Source organism: Podarcis filfolensis (assembly GCF_964270895.1).
Source record: "Podarcis filfolensis genome assembly, chromosome: 10".
Classification (NCBI taxonomy): domain Eukaryota; kingdom Metazoa; phylum Chordata; class Lepidosauria; order Squamata; family Lacertidae; genus Podarcis; species Podarcis filfolensis.
Window position 1 is genome coordinate 14,460,984 of NC_139612.1, and position 17,522 is coordinate 14,478,505.

Genomic DNA, 17,522 nt, shown 5'->3' on the forward strand with positions numbered 1-17,522 from the left:
TAGTTATTGACGCAGTGTAACTCGCATTGTCTGTGCCAAATTGGTGACCAGACAGGCATACACAGACACTCATTTATCACACCAGCAAATTTATAACTAAAATGTTATAAGAGCAGTCATGACTGTTATTTGCCTCTGTTGTTGCTGGATGATTTATGACCAGTCTTAACATTTCAGAGACAAAATGAGGTTAACGCTTCTGTATGATCCTAGATGTGATAGTTGCAGCATCCCTCTGATTCTTTTTATAAACATGTAATTCTTGCAATTAATGGAGATGTCCTACCCCTCTTTATTCACTTGCCGTTAATGTCCCCTGTGACTCTCCTTCTGTTTCCTTGACAGAATTCTTCCTTGTGGATATAGTATTGTGAATCTGGGGTTTTTACCATAGGGCTAATTTAAATGTGATGTGGGAGTTTGTGAGCAGCATTTACCACATTTAAAATGTAGCGTCAGGCCCTGGATTGCCCTTCATGCTCACTGCTGAATTCACCTGAATTGGAAGGATTGTAAGAGAGCTCCCTGTTCTACCTGAGCTTTGCTTGAGCAGCAAGGTCTCTGGCTTGCTCCTTAACCCCAATTCCAGGTTTATCCTCTGCCTCTGACTTCAGTCTAGGCTTGCTCCTTGACTCTTGCCACCTAGCTTCCCCTACAATTATGACTTCTCCTTGGTCCTGACTGGCTTGCTGGCCTCATGGCTTCTGGTTCCTAGCTGTTGCCTTAGACCCACCTGGCACTGTTGTTGTCGTTTAGTCGTGTCCGACTCTTCGTGACCCCATGGACCAGAGCACGCCAGGCACTCCTGTCTTCCACTGCCTCCCGCAGTTTGGTCAAACTCATGCTGGTAGCTTCGAGAACACTATCCAACCATCTCATCCTCTGTCGTCCCCTTCTCCTTGTGCCCTCCATCTTTCCCAACATCAGGGTCTTTTCCAGGGAGTCTTCTCTTCTCATGAGGTGGCCAAAATATTGGAGTCTGAGCTTCAGGATCTGTCCTTCCAGTGAGCACTCAGGGCTGATTTCCTTCAGAATGGATAGGTTTGATCTTCTTGCAGTCCATGGGACTCTCAAGAGTCTCCTCCAGCACCATAATTCAAAAGCAGCAATTCTTCAGTGATCAGCCTTCTTTATGGTCCAGCTCTCACTGGACCAGCCTGGACTCTCACTGGACCAGCTCTCCAGGCGAAATTAGAGCTCCCCCCAATGTTGTCCCCCTCCCCCAGATTAAAATTGTGTATGTTTGCCAAGACATTCAGGTACCCGTATTTTGATAACCAAGTTTCCTCCGACAACTGTCAACCCTGTTCTTAGGGAACTGCCATAGTAAATTCACCAAAAGCTACCATAGAGATATCAACATTTTCAAAAATAGGGGGTCCATGGTTTGGCTTTTGAAAAACAAGGGGCCTGCAGTACTTAGCTAACTGGGAACCACAAGTATGTGCTGTGGTGATTCTATGGTTTCTGAAATATAAGCTGAGCTTTGCTATGGAAAGCAATAGCTATACTGTATTATTATTATTATTTATTTCAGTTATGAGAATGAACCTCTGTTTCCAGATCAAGAGCATTGCGGGGTTTTTATTAATTCTGGATTTTCAGCAAGCCGGGACAAAGGTAGTAAACAAATATATTGCCACTTTCATTGACGCCCAAGGGCAGGGAATTTTTTGTCCATTTGAGGGTCACATTGTTGTGGGGGACCTTCTGGGACTGGAGCAAGATGCAAAAGCAGGTAGAGCAAAGGACGTGGCTCTTAGCCAGGTAAGCAAGAGGCATAATCATGGTTCAGGGACACATTCCAGCAAGGTGGAGGCACTTGAGGAGGGTGTGGAACAGGCCTGGGGAGGGGAGTGGTCTGAATGAGGGGGTGTGTCTTAGGGAGGGTGAGAGAGAGTGGGATAGAGAGGCCTGGAGGACCACAGCTGACCCCTGATCCAGAGATTCCCCACCCCAGGTTGAAGCAGAAAAGCCAAATATTGACGCTTTACTTCTTTGACTGGGCCTCCCTTTTACTGTCTGGCTGCGATGCCTCTGGCAGTATGGAAACAGCAGAGAATGAATGAGAGGAAATGTGGCAGAAGGAGTTTATTCTGAATGCCAGTCTTTGCTAAAGAAGACTGCCACACAAGTTACCTAACTGGAGAGGAAATAACTTCCTTTCATCTGGAAATACCCCTTTAAAAACTCAGTTTTCTGGCTGTCCTACAGGTGAAACTACTAGAGCAACAACCCTAGCCTGATCCCCTCCAGGTGTTGGACTACAGCTTCCTGGCCATTGGCTGTGCTGCTGAAAATTGGAGTCCAAAATCACCTGGAGGGCCACAGATTGGGGAAGGCTGAGCAGAGAGAGGGGCGGGGGAGAGCAGTCCTGTGGCAAAAAGGTGCAAGGGAGTTGCAGATTTCCACCTTTCTCCAAAATGAAAGATAGCACTGGTGTAAGGTCTGCTTATCTCAAATATAAACCTTTGTACAGCAGTGCGTGGGGGGGGGGGTTGGGGGGAAGATGTTTTTGCATGAAGACCCAGGAATGGTTTTTAACTTTGTACATAAGTAAAGTTAGAAAATTTCATTTTTACAGTGTTTGTAGCGGTCTAATATAAACATAATTTGATCTCTGCAGGCAGAACCACGGCGGGTGACTCAAGGTAGGTGTTTTTTTGTTGTTGTTCATATTTTAATGATCATTAACCTATTTTCATGCAATGTGGGGGCACATCTCTGTTTGATAAACATGTGACTGGGGCCTTGATTCACGATAGCTAATAATAATAATAATAATAATAATAATAATAATAATAATAATAATAACAATAATTTATTATTTATACCCTGCCCATCTGGCTGAGTTTCCCCAGCCACTCTTGGCAGCTTTCAATCGAGTGTTAAAAACAATACAGCATTAAATATTAAAAACCTCCCTAAACAGGGCTGCCTTCAGATGTCTTATAAAATAAACTGAATGGAGAGTCATATAATTGTTTGTAGAGTTGGGAAGGGACCCCAGGGGTCATCTAGCCTAACCCCTACAGTGCAGAGCCTCTTTGCTTCCTGTAACCAGTTTTAAGAGGAAGCAAAGTGGTGAAAACACAGGAGAGGCTGGTCATTGCGAAAAACAGGGCAAGATGTGACATGATGGGCAGGATTGTTTGTTTTTTAATTAAGTGTTATATAGTGTTTTTGTGGTTCTGGTGGCCTTTGCAAGCATTGGTGCTAGAGATCTTATTCCTCGCATTGATGTACACTTCAGTCCGAAAAGCGGCTGATAGCAGAGGTAATAAGGAAGGAAAAGAGCTGGAGAATTACTTCTTATTCTTCTCTGCATGTACTTTCATTAACAGCACTTAATGGAAGCTATTCCTATGTGCTGCATCACTCTGAAATTAAGTACCGCTGTTTGATCCTTCAAGGACCGGGGAGGAAACACACCCTGACACAGCCTGTGTGAAGGGCAAAATATGGCCAATTCACAAAATTCCTGGCTCAGGTTTTTGCTTAAGTATCATCGGCCTTAAGAAAACAAGATGGATCATTTGGGCCTGTGATCTTACCCGAGCTAGATACATGACAGCTGAAAAACTAGGAGCTAGAGGAGGCTACGAAACTGGTCTCTCACATTTTAAACCTTATTTGGGTGTTCATTGGAAAACCCACGGAGGAAGAATTGGGCCCACACATGCTATCTCAACCTCCAGTGTCTCTACCTCTGCCAGCTTCATCCCCAAACTTTGCATCTTTAACGGGAAGGTCTGGCAGGAGATTCTGCACACATTGGCTGAATATATTTCTAACTGAGAAACCTACACTATCGGGGAAGAGTCTTTGGAAGTTCAGTTGAATGCATGAATTCCCAAGTTTCTGAAACAAATCATGCTTGGCTCATAATACCCCAGAATATACCAGAATAGGTAATTACATATTTGGATGCAATTAGTAATTACTTTTTGCCATTTGCTTCACCCCACTTCCCTCGAGCACAGCTAGGGATGGGGAAGAATTTATCTTCAGTTCACATATAAAGGTGAACCGCAATTTCTAAAACAACAGAAGAACTGAAACACATCCAGCCTTTGTAAATTGCACTCTCTGAATTTTGCAGTGCCTAGTAATTTGTGCAAAAATGCATACGCTAAGGTTTGGTGTGCATAAAAGCATGTATTAGCAAAATAGCATGCAATTATAGGTTATATTTGGGGAAATGGATTGATTAAAATGTATGTATTAGGCAAAACAGCATATCAGTGTGTATACTGGGAGAAATTAACACTTAAACGCTGATGCATTTTCATAAGGATTTAAAAAAAAAAAGAACTTTTGTTAGTTGATATAAAAATGTAGAGAACTGAACTCAAGATGGGAAGAAACCCAGAGAAACTGAAACTGACAGATTTACACATCCCTAAGCCCAGCCACACACTTCCCTTGACTCTCATCAGGTACCACTGAGCTTTGCCCTTATTCCATCAGGTTCCGCCTTATTACCAACCGGCTTCTGCCGTTAATTCCAGGGCTCCATTTCGCTGTTCACACATTCTGAGCCGCAGGAGTCACATCAGCCTTACTCATTCTTTCCATTACAGGACCTGATTGCACAGCGATATTTGCTGCCAATGCATCTCTCCCCAGCGGCGTTTACAGGATCAAGCCAAAGCATTTTCATAAGTCTTTTGAGGTAAGGTATGGTTCTGCAATTACATTCTGAGCCGCAGCTTCCATTTATGATGAAGTGTTATTGAGAGCACCTGTTTTTACAAACGCCTTGTCTTCTGAACACCTGCATGATCTGGAGGTCTGGGCCTGTATACTGATGGCACACAGCTCTACCTTTTACTTCTGTACAGTGGTACCTCAGGTTACATACACTTCAGGTTACAGACTCCACTAACCCAGAAATAGTGCTTCAGGTTAAGAACTTTGCTTCAGGATGAGAACAGAAATTGTGCTCCGGTGGCGCGGCAGCAGTGGGAGGCCTCATTAGCTAAAGTGGTGCTTCAGGTTAAGAACGGACCTCCGGAACGAATTAAGTACTTAACCCGAGGTACCACTGTAATCTGATCCTGGAGAGGCATTGGAAACTTCTGGAATTAGGGGTGGTCTGGTGGGGGGGAGGAGAACTTAATTCAGTCAATTGAGAGAGCTGGCAGGTGATGTACAACCTGCCTCCAAACTTCCTCTGAAAGGTCAAGTGTGCAGCTTAGGTGCAGATCTGGAGCCACCATTGTCCTTGAATTTTCAAGTTGTGTTTGTGGCCATATTTTATAAGTTTCATCTGGTTTGCCAGGTCTGGCCATTCCTGGTGAAGGCAATTCTGTCTCATACACTAATTGCATCCAAGTTGGTTACAATGTTCTTTCCATAGGGGTGTCTTTAAAGACACTTTGGGAACTCCAGTTGGTTCAAAATACAGTCATAAGATTGTTGGTTAGTGCAGCATGGCTGAATCATATTATACCGTGGACTATATGGGATTGGCAGAAATGACTGGCAGAATCCGAGACCAGGGAGAAGAGTCGGTGGAAGAAGATTGGAAGAAATTCAAAGACTATCTACAGAAATATTGTAAAATTAATGAATGTTAGAATGATGTTGGATAGAAATTAAGTGGTTTCCAGCTGTAATGCTTTAAGAGAATATGAAAAAAGGGTTATAAATAGGTAAAAATCTAATGGTAAGAATTTGCTGAACCAACAATTTGAAGTGGAATACAAAAAAGGGAGGTATGAGGAGGTCCGGGAAACAAGTTAAAGGAAAATAAGCAATGGAAAATCTGTGTGTTTTTAACTATTTTTATTTTGCATTTTTGTTATTTTTTCATTTTTATTGTAATACTTTAAAAAATCTTAATAAATATCTTATAAAAAAAATGAATCATATTACACCGACCCAACACCAGGTTCACTGGTTACCTATTGGTTTCTGGCTTCAGATTAAAGTGCTGAAACTAATCTGAAAAGTCCTAAACAGCCTCAGGTTACCTTAAGGCCTGCCTTTGTGCATACAGGTGAGCCCTAGACTCCTGTTGTCTCTGGTCAGACTTTGCAGGAGTTTTGATGGGCGAGTGCCAGGATGGTGGTGCCACAACTCATGCAATCCTATGGAAAGCCATCTGGCTCCCTTTGCCCACTTTTGATAGTCAACTGTGTTTAGGATCCTATAATTCAGATCGGTTACCTACCAACGTAAATTTCTAGGTATTCTGTGAAAAGAGATACGATGGTGGATGGACTGTTATCCAGCGACGCAATGGACAAGGGTTGTATGGTGGACCTGAGAACTTTCGGAGGTGGATGTCTGAATATGAAAAAGGATTTGGCCATGTTGAATGTAAGTAAATTATTCCCCTCAACTAAAATCTTTTGATCTGTGGACTTACCTTTAGACGTCACACTATGTGCACAAATGGATCTTATTGATTGACTTCAACAGCCAACCTACATGTGCAGCATTTCTCAAGGGTCTCAGGCAGAGGTCTTTTGCCCCGTCCCATTTTGCCACCTGATTATTTTCAAGAGGTGGCAAGGATTGAACCCGGGACCTTCCACATTCAAAAGCCTCTGCTATGATCCTTTTCCATGTACGCACAAGTAGAAAATAAATGTAAAGGTACCCCTGACCGCTAGGTCCAGTCGTGGACGACTCTGGGGTTGCGGCGCTCATCTCGCTTTACAGACCGAGGGAGCCAACGTTTATCCGCAGAGTTTTTCTGGGTCATGTGGCTAGCATGACTAAGCCGCTTCTGGCGAAGCAGAGCAGCCTATGGAAACACTGTTTACCTTCCCGCCAGAGCAGTACCTATTTATCTACTTGCACTTTGACATGCTTTTGAACTGCTAGGTTGGCAGGAGCAGGGACTGAACAATAGGAGCTCATCCCATCGCGGGGATTTGAACCACTGACCTTCCGATCGAAAAGCCCTAGGCTCTGTGGTTTAGACCACTGTGCCACCTGTGTCCCTAAGTAGAAAGTAGGAAGCTGGAAACTGTTGTGGCTCTCAAAACTGCAGGCGTTTATTTCCTTGCATTCAAGATGATGTACAGTTGGCAATGGATACATGAAAATACAATTTTATATTTTCCAGTTGAACATTGGCTAGGGCTTGTCTACATTCATGCTCTGACCCACCAGAGAGACAAAAAATGTGAGCTCCGAGTGGACATGGGAAACTGCGAAGGGAAGAAAGGCTATGCTGTATACAAGACCTTCGAAATTGGCAACGAAGATGAAAAATACCGCCTTTCTTTGGGGGAATACAGAGGGAATGTGGGTAAGAGATTCAGTGATGATGTGTGCAATGACTCCCATGTTTACCAGTTTAGCATCTCTCAAAATCAGGCCCAGAACCAAGTAAGCTGGAAAACAAAGACATTATTGGTAGGTTGCACCCCTGGAATAAAATTCTGATTTTCCTGAAGCAGCTTCTCAGGCAGGATTAACCTTCCAGAGCCATTGTAGCCACTTAGAGTCACACTGGCCTGGTAGCAATGCATTCATGGTTTTAAATAAATACAGCTGCCTTTAGATAGGTGTGTAGTGGCTGGATATAAGCATAATTTTAGCAATAAGTCAAAAGAAGTATCGGTATATTTTGCAATTGAAAATAATTTTAATACGAAGGAAAGGGGAAATGTACACGCAACTCATATATGGTCCTTACCCAACTGCACTTTCAAAATTGATTTTGATCCAGGGGATACCTCTTCTAATGGGAGAGGTAAATTTTGCTGATTCCCCCTCCCCCTAACACCCCTAGAAAAATAGCTTGCATGATCTGGGGAACCCCCTCCCCAGGACGCAGTGGAAAATGGAGAGGGTCTGCAGGGCAAAAAGGGAAATCCCTCTGAAAATCATATTCTGGATCAAAATACTTCAATGAGTGCAATGGCCCCAGTTGGGTTCTATCTGTTCATAGATTTTATATTTGGTAAAAAATAAGAATTATACAATTATTTTAGAGGGGGGAGAACAAAGAGTGTGGGTATACAGTATTGTGAAGGTGACTGTTCCAGTTGCTTCCATTTAGATGCTACACAGGTTCTGGCACTTGACAAGGGACATCTTACCACTTCTACACCTTCAGTTCATGTGCGGGAAGCTTTTGGCCCTTTAAATGTTGTTTCCCTACATCTCTCATCAACCTTAAATAACCATGCTTGCTCGACCAAATGAGCCTTGTAGTTCAGTAACTTCTGAAGGACTGAAGGCTCCCCACACTTGCTTCAGCCCATACTACTCTTGTTGCTTTTCTTCAGATAACCAAACAACACAACTTTAGGGCTGTGTTGAAGCAAATACCTGGTAATTTGATTCACACTATATTTTGCAAGGGCATTTTAGTTACCATGAGGCAGTTTCAGAGCCAAGTGGAGAATGCCAGCTGCTCTAGACTGACACCTCCTAATCGCAACGTGGTTAAGATTGTAAAAAGGTGTGTTAAATCACCAAGGGGCTCAATACAGTTTGTAAAAGCTTCAAGAACAGCCTGCTGTTCTTTGAAAAAGTGTGTATTTGTTTTGGTGTGTTGTCATGTTGACATCCCCAGGGTTATGGCAGTTAGAATTATTTTACCAAAAATATAAAAGCAGAAGTACTGTGGACAATGCTTGAAGAAACACAAATTATACCAGTAAGCCAGTAAGAATTTGCCTGTTTGCCCCAAATGCCCTGATGCAGGCAATTAACGAGACTAAAATTTAGGGTTGTTTTTTTCTTGGTTTAGGAGATGCATTCAGAGGGCTTGAACCCTCTGAGAATCAAGATGGCAATTTCTTCAGTGCGGTTGATAGTGACAATGACGACTGTGGCCCATGTTTTGTGGGCGATGAAGCATTCGACAGCTGCGCTGGCGAGCTCTACGGTTCTGGGTGGTGGTTCAGTAACTGCGGCATGGCGGACCTCAACGGGATGTGGCATCCCAAAGACAGCTGTAGAGGTTGGGTATCTGGCGTGTACTGGAAAACATGGAGTAATATTGATTCACTGCTATTTAGTGAACTCAAGATAAAATGTACTTAGCTGTAACAATGTCAGACTCTCCAGCCAGAGATGGCTTGCGAGTTCGTTTCCTTTTCTTCAGCAGTTTTAGTACAAAACCATCCCTGTGTTACTATGAATGTCAGCCGCTTACTAGCAAATTGCTGCGTATGCAACATATAATCAAGTAGCAAGTCTGACTGATCTAAGAAATGAAGTTTCTGCTAATTGATTGTTGAAGTCTTTCTAGTTTTTCAGTAGACGTAGTCCCCCCTTCCCCTCCTTTTGCCAAAACCATTTCAATAATAAGGAACATATATTTTAGTGCAGTCATAATCCTAGACGTACTTCTACTGTCCCCTGTAGAACAAATTAGATAGGAACCCACCCATATTTCCATCAAACCCCAATGCAAAGGATGAAAAAGGGGGAAGTAAGATTAAAGACCTTGCTTGGTAACAGGCAAGACAGTAGAGATGTGGCATCTGTGCCTTAGCAGTGCAACAGCTCCCCACCAGTTAATTTCCCTCTTTGATGATTCCCCAAATAGTTGCACCAAATTTCAAAGTTTATGGAATTTCTCCTCCTGGCAAAAACCAGCCGTTTTGTGTGCTGCTTGGATGAACATCTCGCTCCCCCCACCATTTTCTTCCTGGGCAAAAGAATTGCAGGCTTCTTTGCTGCTAGGACTGCACACAAGAACCAAACTACTTTTTATTTTATTTTTTTAGTGGGTAGGGATGTTTTATTACTGTTGCTTGATATCTGCTCAGCTTTGTATGCTTTGCCCAGCTGAATGGAGGCCGCAAAATCCTCACCTACTGCCCTAGATAGAATAAAAGTGTGTTGTTACCAAAGCTAGGAGAATTTAGAATTTGGGTTTTACAACTAAATGGGCTGGAGGAATTTAGGAGACAATGTCATTAACTCTGATTGCTGTTGTCAATGCAATGATTAGTGGATTCCATTAAACCATGAATTGGTTTATGCAATGCAATTTATATCACATTCCTTTGTTGCTTTATTTCCTTCAATTTTCAGAATATGCCATTTGCTTTTTTTTCAGATTTCATAAGGCCGTTAAGCTTTGTACACCAATAAACCGATTGATTCATTCCAGTTATAACCTTGAGTCTGTGGCCATCACTAGTTGTGCTTTAACTTCCTGTTCCACTGGGTTGCTGCTCTTATTCTCAATCTGTTTCCTGAGAGTGATGTTAGTAATACACACTGCTGACGACCAAGTGGTATGTTTCTGCTTTGCTTTTTATTTCTTACACATTTACATGAGAAGATTTCACAATGCTACTAGGAAAAATATACACATTAACAAATTTACACTAATGCACATATTGCTGTATCGGCACTTGGCAGCATGCTTTGCAGCACAGAGGAGAATAAAAACTTCTACCATGCTAAGCAGGGTGGAATGACGTTATCTTCCTAGTTATGATGATATTTTCCATGGATCCCGTTCTATCCTTCAATTGTCTTTGATAAACATGCTTTTCTTTACAGAAGCGTCTTGACACTGGCAGCTTTCAATGTGCCAGTTAATGAAAATACGTTGCTGAATCTGTGTTATATCAGTAGTTTGCGATGTATTTTAAGAAAGCTCAGTTATCTTTGTAGTAGTTATTAAAGTTGATTCGCAACAGGAAATCTTCCAGGTGAGGCTGGTACCCCCTGTTTACAAGCTTAGTTACTACTGTAAGAAGAGAAAATAAGACAACACTTGTTTAATATGGCAAGGGATATACAGATCGGTCAGCCTCAAATCTCTGTCCCCCTGATATTCCTCTCTCAACAGTGTGCACAAGCTCAATGAGGTACGCAAGGTGCTGCCCTCTTTTATTTGTCCTAGCAGAGGTTTCATTTCAATTGAGCCTATTCGTTTTTACAGGTTCCAACCAAGAACACTTTAGGCATCTGCTCTCTCTTTTATCATAAGTATTATTTCACTTGCCCATGCTAACAAACTCTATTAAGCACAGTGCTCTACAGATTTCACTTACAACTGCTGCAAGGTCTGTTGAGCACACCAGATTCTGAGCAAACATACGTAGGACTGAAAGCAGAACACCAAGTGGAAGGACTATAGCAGAGCACATCCTCTACATGCCAACAGGCCAAGGTTCAATCTCTGGCATCCAGGAAGCTAGCGATGTTAAAGATCTGTGTCTGCAATTCTGGACAGTACTGCCAGCCAGAGGAGACAAATACTGGGCAAGATGGACAAGTAGCCTGACCCCAATGTAAGGTAACCTATGTTATCTTCTATAGGTGCAGCTCTTCCTGTTGAAGATCATGCAAGCTTTACACAATGGTCTGGTTCAGACATGACATTGATCCTGCTGGTCAGAGCTGACAGGAATTGCAGTCAAACAACATCTGAAGCATATTGGGTTGGGGAGGGCTGGTTTAAAATAATGGGAACACAGTCACGACTAGGACTGGGCGTGAAATATCACCAGTTAACCATCACAATATAGTGATGTATCACGATGTCTGAAATAAGACTGGAAAAGGCTGAGAAAGTGGCTGGGCTGTGGAGGGAGAAGCGACCAGGAGAAAGGGAAGGAAGCATGCGCACTTGCTTGGGCAAAGGAGCTCCTGCCCACTCCCCACCTCCCTCTGCAGCCCAGCCCCAGCAGAGGAAACATGAGAAGTTGTTCCTTTTGCACGTTTGTCTTTGCCAGAGCAAGTGCCTCTCTCCTCCTGGGCCCACCCTGCTTGCTTGGGCAAAGGCAAGCATGCAGGCAGGTAATTTAAGCTGGCAAGACTTTGCAGCTCGCCAGCCGCCAGCACAGCGCAGGAATGTGCTGTGCTGGTGGTGGCCAGGGAGCCGCAATGTATTGCCAGCTCAGAGTGTGAAACCAGTATTTTGATCTGAACTTCATACTGGTTTCAGATGATGAACTGAAACATCACCCGGCTCATGTCCTGTTGCCCCATCCCTAGATCTTGAAAACTCAGAAAAGCAGAAGAAAGCTTTTCCTGAGTGTCTGCACTAAGCAAACTTGCCAAGAAACACTAAGACTTCCCAGCTGTCCTGTGCAGAGGATGTTTTTATTTCCAAACTGAGTATAAACACATCTTTGCAATACCCCAAAATTGGGGAAACTGTGCCCCTCTGCCAGAAGTTGCTAGACTACAACTTCCATCATCCCTTACCATCGGCCATGCTATCAGAAGCTGATGGGGAGTTTGGGGACAGCCCCCAGGTTCCCATCCTTGCAAAAACAGAAGTCTTACCGTTGAATAAGAAATGGGAGTAGTACTTGAACGTGTTATAAGACTGCTGCATTAAGCCAAAGTTGGGATGAACAGCCATTTGTTTGCTGGTATCGAAACTCCACGACTGAGAGATTAACTGGCTACGGAACTTTAAAATGAGGCTGAAGATGCTGTGAATAATGTTCATTACAGGGGCTGCCTTTTCAGTCAACAATCCTCTGTCAAAAGAAAAGAGATGGTTTTGATATTAAGTTAGCAAGCAGCAATACTTTTCATCTGCAGCAGTGTTTAGGAGCATCTTAACAAACATGCCTGCTGAGGTTTGATTGCAGATGCAATTTTTGAATCGTTTCGGATAGGAAAGACAACATGCCAGTTATATAGTGAATTTGTGTCCTTTGTATATTCTAACTTTTCAGTACTAGGATATAGTTATCCTAAATAACATTTTGATGGACTAGATGCAGCCAGGTACTATATAGCATTTACTAAGGCTTAGCTTGTTTCAGATTGCCTACGACCGGTATTAGGGGAAGATTGCGATGACAGATTCACTCAGTAGTATATCGCTGGTGAAACTGCTGCCTCCTGAGTCCCTCTGCTACCAGCGCCCAGTGCACTGAGGGGAAAACAAGCGGCAGCTGAGTGCTGGGACTCATGAGCGCTGGACGTTTCCCCAGCGATATACTGTTGAGTGAAACCGCAATCGCAGTCTGCCCTGATACCGCTGCAGAGGGAGAAACAAGCTGCAATACAGCTTGTTCTTCCCTCTGCTTCAACAAGCCCCCTGTCACTCTGGCTCGCATTTATCGCCCAGCCCTGCTAATTGGGGGTGTGGCATTCCATCCACAGCAAATGCACAAAGACACCCTTCCATAAATGATCCATGCAGACCAGCTTGGGGGGGGGGGAGGTGTCTTCTTCCTATTATTATTATTTATACCCAGCCCATCTGGCTGGGCTTCCCCAGCCACTCTGGGTGGCTTCCAACAAATTAAAATACAATAGTCTATTAAACATTAAAAGCTTCCCTAAACTTTTATCGCCCTCTCCTCAAACGATTAGTCTGATAATTGGGGAGGGACAATATGCATCCACACCAAAGGGCTGGGTTTAGAGGTTTAGGCCTTTCTGCTCTCCTCTGTGCTGTAATTTCCCTGCTTTGGTCCCCGGAGATATTTCTGTCTCCATCTTCCAGCTCCTTCCCACTTCACTTTTCCTTTCCTCAGTCCATAAGCTGGGTGAGGGGAGAGGCATTGTGCAGTCTGCAAGAGAAATGGTCTGGTTCTCTTTCTCAGATTTTGCAAATATGTTGAAAGCAAAGTGCAACTCTCCTTAGCCCTTCGCCCAAGTTCCCATATTTGCAATGCCTAAGTGGTGGGGCCTGCTAGTTCCTCTCGCTGTCTACGTCACAATGGCAGCAGGACTGGTGGCAGAAGCCTACGTAAAGAAAAGACACGTCGACCCAACTTTCTAGTTACATGAGAATTGTCCATCTCTACATGCAGACAAGGGAAGGCAAATGTGCAACGCTTTGTTAAGAAATCTTCTTACCGGAAGATGGCTTTGTTGAGGTAGTCAGCATGCGTTCTGTAGATTTCCTCCAAGTTCCCCACAGAAGACAGTTTATTTCCAAATTCACACCACGTCACGTGCAGGATTTGATTGGCAATGTAGCCTTGAATAACTTTCACAAAGTGCTGCATTTCGTGCTTATAAAGCTGGAGCTGTCGAAACTGAACTGAGTTGGATGCATGCTTCACTAGAGCTGAAAAACCAAAACGACAAGGATGGCTCGCAGCGCCTGAAAAGGGACCGCCACTCTTGGCCCGCATGCCAAAGCAGAAGCAGCCAAGGTGCAAAGCGGGCACAGTTTTTACTAACAAATTTTGTGAAGAGCCACAAAAATATGTTGGGATCACAGTAGCAAGTGGCCTATGGGGGCAGTCAGTAAAAAAACAATGTTGGGAGGGAATCTAAACTCTTCTTAAAATAGAAAAACCTCTGAGGCGTCTTGCAAGGGCACAAAACACTTAGCATGGCATCACAGCAGGTGACCCACAGGAGCTGTCAGATTTTTTAGCATGGGGGTCATAGTATGTAGCCCACAGATTCACCATCCTGGTTTAATACGACTAGGACAGAGGTTTTCAATCATTTCTGAGTCCACGGCTCCCTTGACCAACTGCATTCTTTCTGCGGCAACCCTGTGGGGCTCAGGAGCCCAGTTACGTCGCCCCTTGCCTGCAGAGCCGGCTGCCTCTCACCCTTTTTCGAACACCCTCCCTTGTGGAGTGTTCCCTCTGTCTCCTCGCCCCTCGGGAGTCCTCTGGGCAGCTGCAGCCCCAGACCTGTGAGTCTCTCCCCCCCCCCCCGCCCCCAAGGACCCCCTGGCCAGCCCCAGAGGTAATATATGCCTGGCGAGCTCGTAGCCAGGGCCACTGCAACAAACAGCTGTAGAAACCTTTGGGAGGCAGAGATGTGAGGAGGGACAGAGGCCAGTGTTGCCCGCGGCACCCCTGACTATCATTCAAGGCACCCCAGGGTGCCACGGCACACTGGTTGAAAACCACTGTACTAGGAGACCAGATGAGAAATCAAATAGATCTTCCTTGAAACAGGCTTTCATAAACTCAGCCTCAATCAATATATCCATTTGTCTTTTTGTGCTTGGTTATGTTTTTCCTCTTTACTATTTCAAATATGGTATAGTGCAATACCTACAATGTACTAGGTGAAGCAGGAGTTATTATTTCTTGCTGTTGCATTAATATTTCACAGAACAAACTGGAATACCACCCTTGGAAGACAATTGGCCTTTCTTTTACTCCATTTGGATGAGAATCCAAAACCTCTTCTGTTGTGTCAAAGCAAACTGCTTTCACCTTCAGTTATATGGGTTTGCTGTTGAATAATCAAACTCTCATGGAATATACTGTATTTACTCAAGTCTAATGCACCATCGAATCTAATGGGCATCTTAATTTTCAGAATCTTGAAACCAAATAAAGTATTTGATGGCGAATGTGAATGTGCCTTCGGATCTAATGCACACCTCAATTTTCACAACGTAATTGGGCCAAAAAAGGTGAGCATTAGATTCGAGTAAATAATGGTAGAAATAGGAAACACAGAGACTTTAGATTTAACTCATTTATCTGAATCTTCTGAACAGGTTAGCTTTCAAGCTAAATAAAAGCAGTCAGATTTTATCTTACCAGTTCGCTTTAAGTGGAACCAGACATCCTTAAGAGTCCACACCATATGCTTCAATTGCAGCAGGAAAGAGAAAATCTTGTTATATTTATTCATGCAGTTCTCAGTAATGACAATGTTCATGGGCCAGTCAACCTACAAAAAAACCAATAAAACTATTATGACTGTATGTCTCCCGAGGCGTCAGAATATTCCGCTGCCTGTTTAAGATGAGGATTACGTCACAGTTAGCAGAACAGAATGCATTTCTAAGTAGCATCAGAGAACAAGCAGGATCAATTAACTGCAATGCATATAGGGGAATCTTAAAATCCGGCTCACTTCTCAACTCTTGTGTGTCTTCTCACCTTATAGCGTAGTTCTAAGCAGTTTAGGGCATCGGGTGCATTGGGCTTGAACATCTCTGGAAGGTACTTCAGTGCAAATGAGAGATTGGAAGCCAAGTGAGTGTCCCCATGGAGACTATATTGCAGAGCCTTATTTAAAATGGAATTGAGGACTAGTGGGTTCAAAAGTTCACCAGGTGTCTGTCCTGATCCAAGCTGAAATTAGAACACACATTAGATACTGAGAATTTGTTTGTCAGAATAACCTTTCCAAAGTAGGTAATAAGATTTTTTTCAATGTTAATACAAACACAGTTCAAGCCAGAAAGTCCCTTATATTTAAAACTTCCAAGAGAGGTTGTTCAGGTTGTGATCATTGAAACTACTGCCAAATACTACACAATCCCTAATCTTTACACACATACACATGTAATATGATTTCCTCACATGCCGGAAACTAGATATATAGTCAAGAATCAGGCGTTTAAGGAAAAGCCTATGCAAATACCTTTTCAAAAAGTAGATCACTGAGTGACTGAGCAAACTCTCCATCTTCCATCAACAAAAAATGCCTTAGTGCTCCAAAATGCTTCTCAATATTTAGTTCCACAAAATAGTAGTCAACAATGGCTTTGTTCACAAGTGAAACACTAGGAACAAATGAAAACAAACACCAGTTACTTAAAAAAAAAAAAGCAAATATAAAGGTAAAACTGCATTTTAGCTTTATGGATAGGGTAAATTAAAAATGGCCAACATTTTGATCCTCTACCCGCAATCAAATTATAGGCTCCCTCCAAGTAATCTACTTCCATTGGGCCGGTACCTTTTGGCAGTCACTTGCAAAAAACACAGGACGCAGCAAGGATGTCAAGAAAATGCCCTTTGAAAGAAATCCCAGTTGCCCATTCTCACCTCTGTTGATTACACTTGCAAGTAATTCTTTCTGCACTGTTCAGAATCTGTAAAAGCCGCTATGTTCTAACTAGAAGCTTTATGGTTTCTCATTCTAGAGCACACCACCCAACCTTCACTACTAGGCCCCGTTCAATAGTTCACCGGTGGTAGGTAGAGTTTGCACTGTGAATGGGGAGGAAGGGTGCAGAACCAAGCAGAGGCAACACAACCTGCGTTGCCATCAAGGCTCTGGAATGGACAAGAGAAGTTTAAACCTCTACCACCTAGCGCTTTGACGCAGATGGAAATTGCTCCCTTCCCTGCTCCATCAAGTGAATGATTTGCATTCCCATTAAGGCTCAAGGCTAGGCTAGGCAGAGAAGTTCAGACCTTTTTGCCCGGTGTCCTGAAGGGCATGGAAATTCCGATGAGGAAGAAATGGAGCACAAGACTCCCTATCCAGTCCAGCACCTTACATTCAGAGTGCTCTGTCCCTTCTTGGCTCTGCATGCTTTTCACCACTCTCTCTGAAATCTGACTTTAATTGCCACATTTTTTTTTAATGGGACCAATCCATACTGAGCTCTCCCACTTGAAAAGCCATCAGTTTCAATGAAGGAAGCAAATCTCTATTCAGGTTCTTTGTGTGTATGACCCTGATTCTACACTGAAAGAAAAAGGATTATACATGGGGATCTTCATAATGGGTGAATGGCAGCAACGAGTTTGTAGTTTTTACTGTGTCAGTGTGTGTATGTGGAGTTTTGGCCGACCCTAGAGGGTTGGTTGAAGGGTCCAGACCTCAGGTTGAAAAACATCCCCCCCCCCCGTTCTGAAGTGAATGGACAGTGGATAAGAACTCTGAGACACATC

The 17,522-nt window shown here is 43.4% G+C and overlaps 2 protein-coding genes across 3 annotated transcripts in view; one reads left to right on the forward strand and one right to left on the reverse strand.

Moving 5' to 3' along the window:
• Positions 1-1,545: 1,545 nt before the first annotated feature.
• On the forward strand, positions 1,546-11,717 carry LOC310744050 (angiopoietin-related protein 5-like; the record flags this gene model as incomplete). Its single annotated transcript, XM_083574795.1, has 8 exons — positions 1,546-1,767; positions 2,627-2,651; positions 4,584-4,675; positions 6,195-6,327; positions 7,082-7,267; positions 8,720-8,932; positions 10,040-10,220; positions 10,877-11,717. 7 exons carry the CDS (start codon positions 1,546-1,548, stop codon positions 10,072-10,074), a joined length of 906 nt encoding a protein of 301 aa, XP_083430921.1. The 3' UTR covers positions 10,075-10,220; positions 10,877-11,717.
• Positions 10,225-17,522, reverse strand: part of TUBGCP6 (tubulin gamma complex component 6) — a 33,706-nt gene continuing 26,408 nt past the window's right edge. For both annotated transcript variants that reach the window (XM_083574901.1, XM_083574900.1), the window contains exons 21-26: positions 16,261-16,402; positions 15,774-15,968; positions 15,429-15,561; positions 13,765-13,978; positions 12,229-12,428; positions 10,225-10,681 (exon numbers count right to left, since the gene is read on the reverse strand). In XM_083574901.1, the coding sequence (XP_083431027.1) occupies positions 10,590-10,681; positions 12,229-12,428; positions 13,765-13,978; positions 15,429-15,561; positions 15,774-15,968; positions 16,261-16,402 (976 nt within the window). In that variant the 3' untranslated portion in view covers positions 10,225-10,589. The remainder of the gene's footprint in view (positions 10,682-12,228; positions 12,429-13,764; positions 13,979-15,428; positions 15,562-15,773; positions 15,969-16,260; positions 16,403-17,522) is intronic.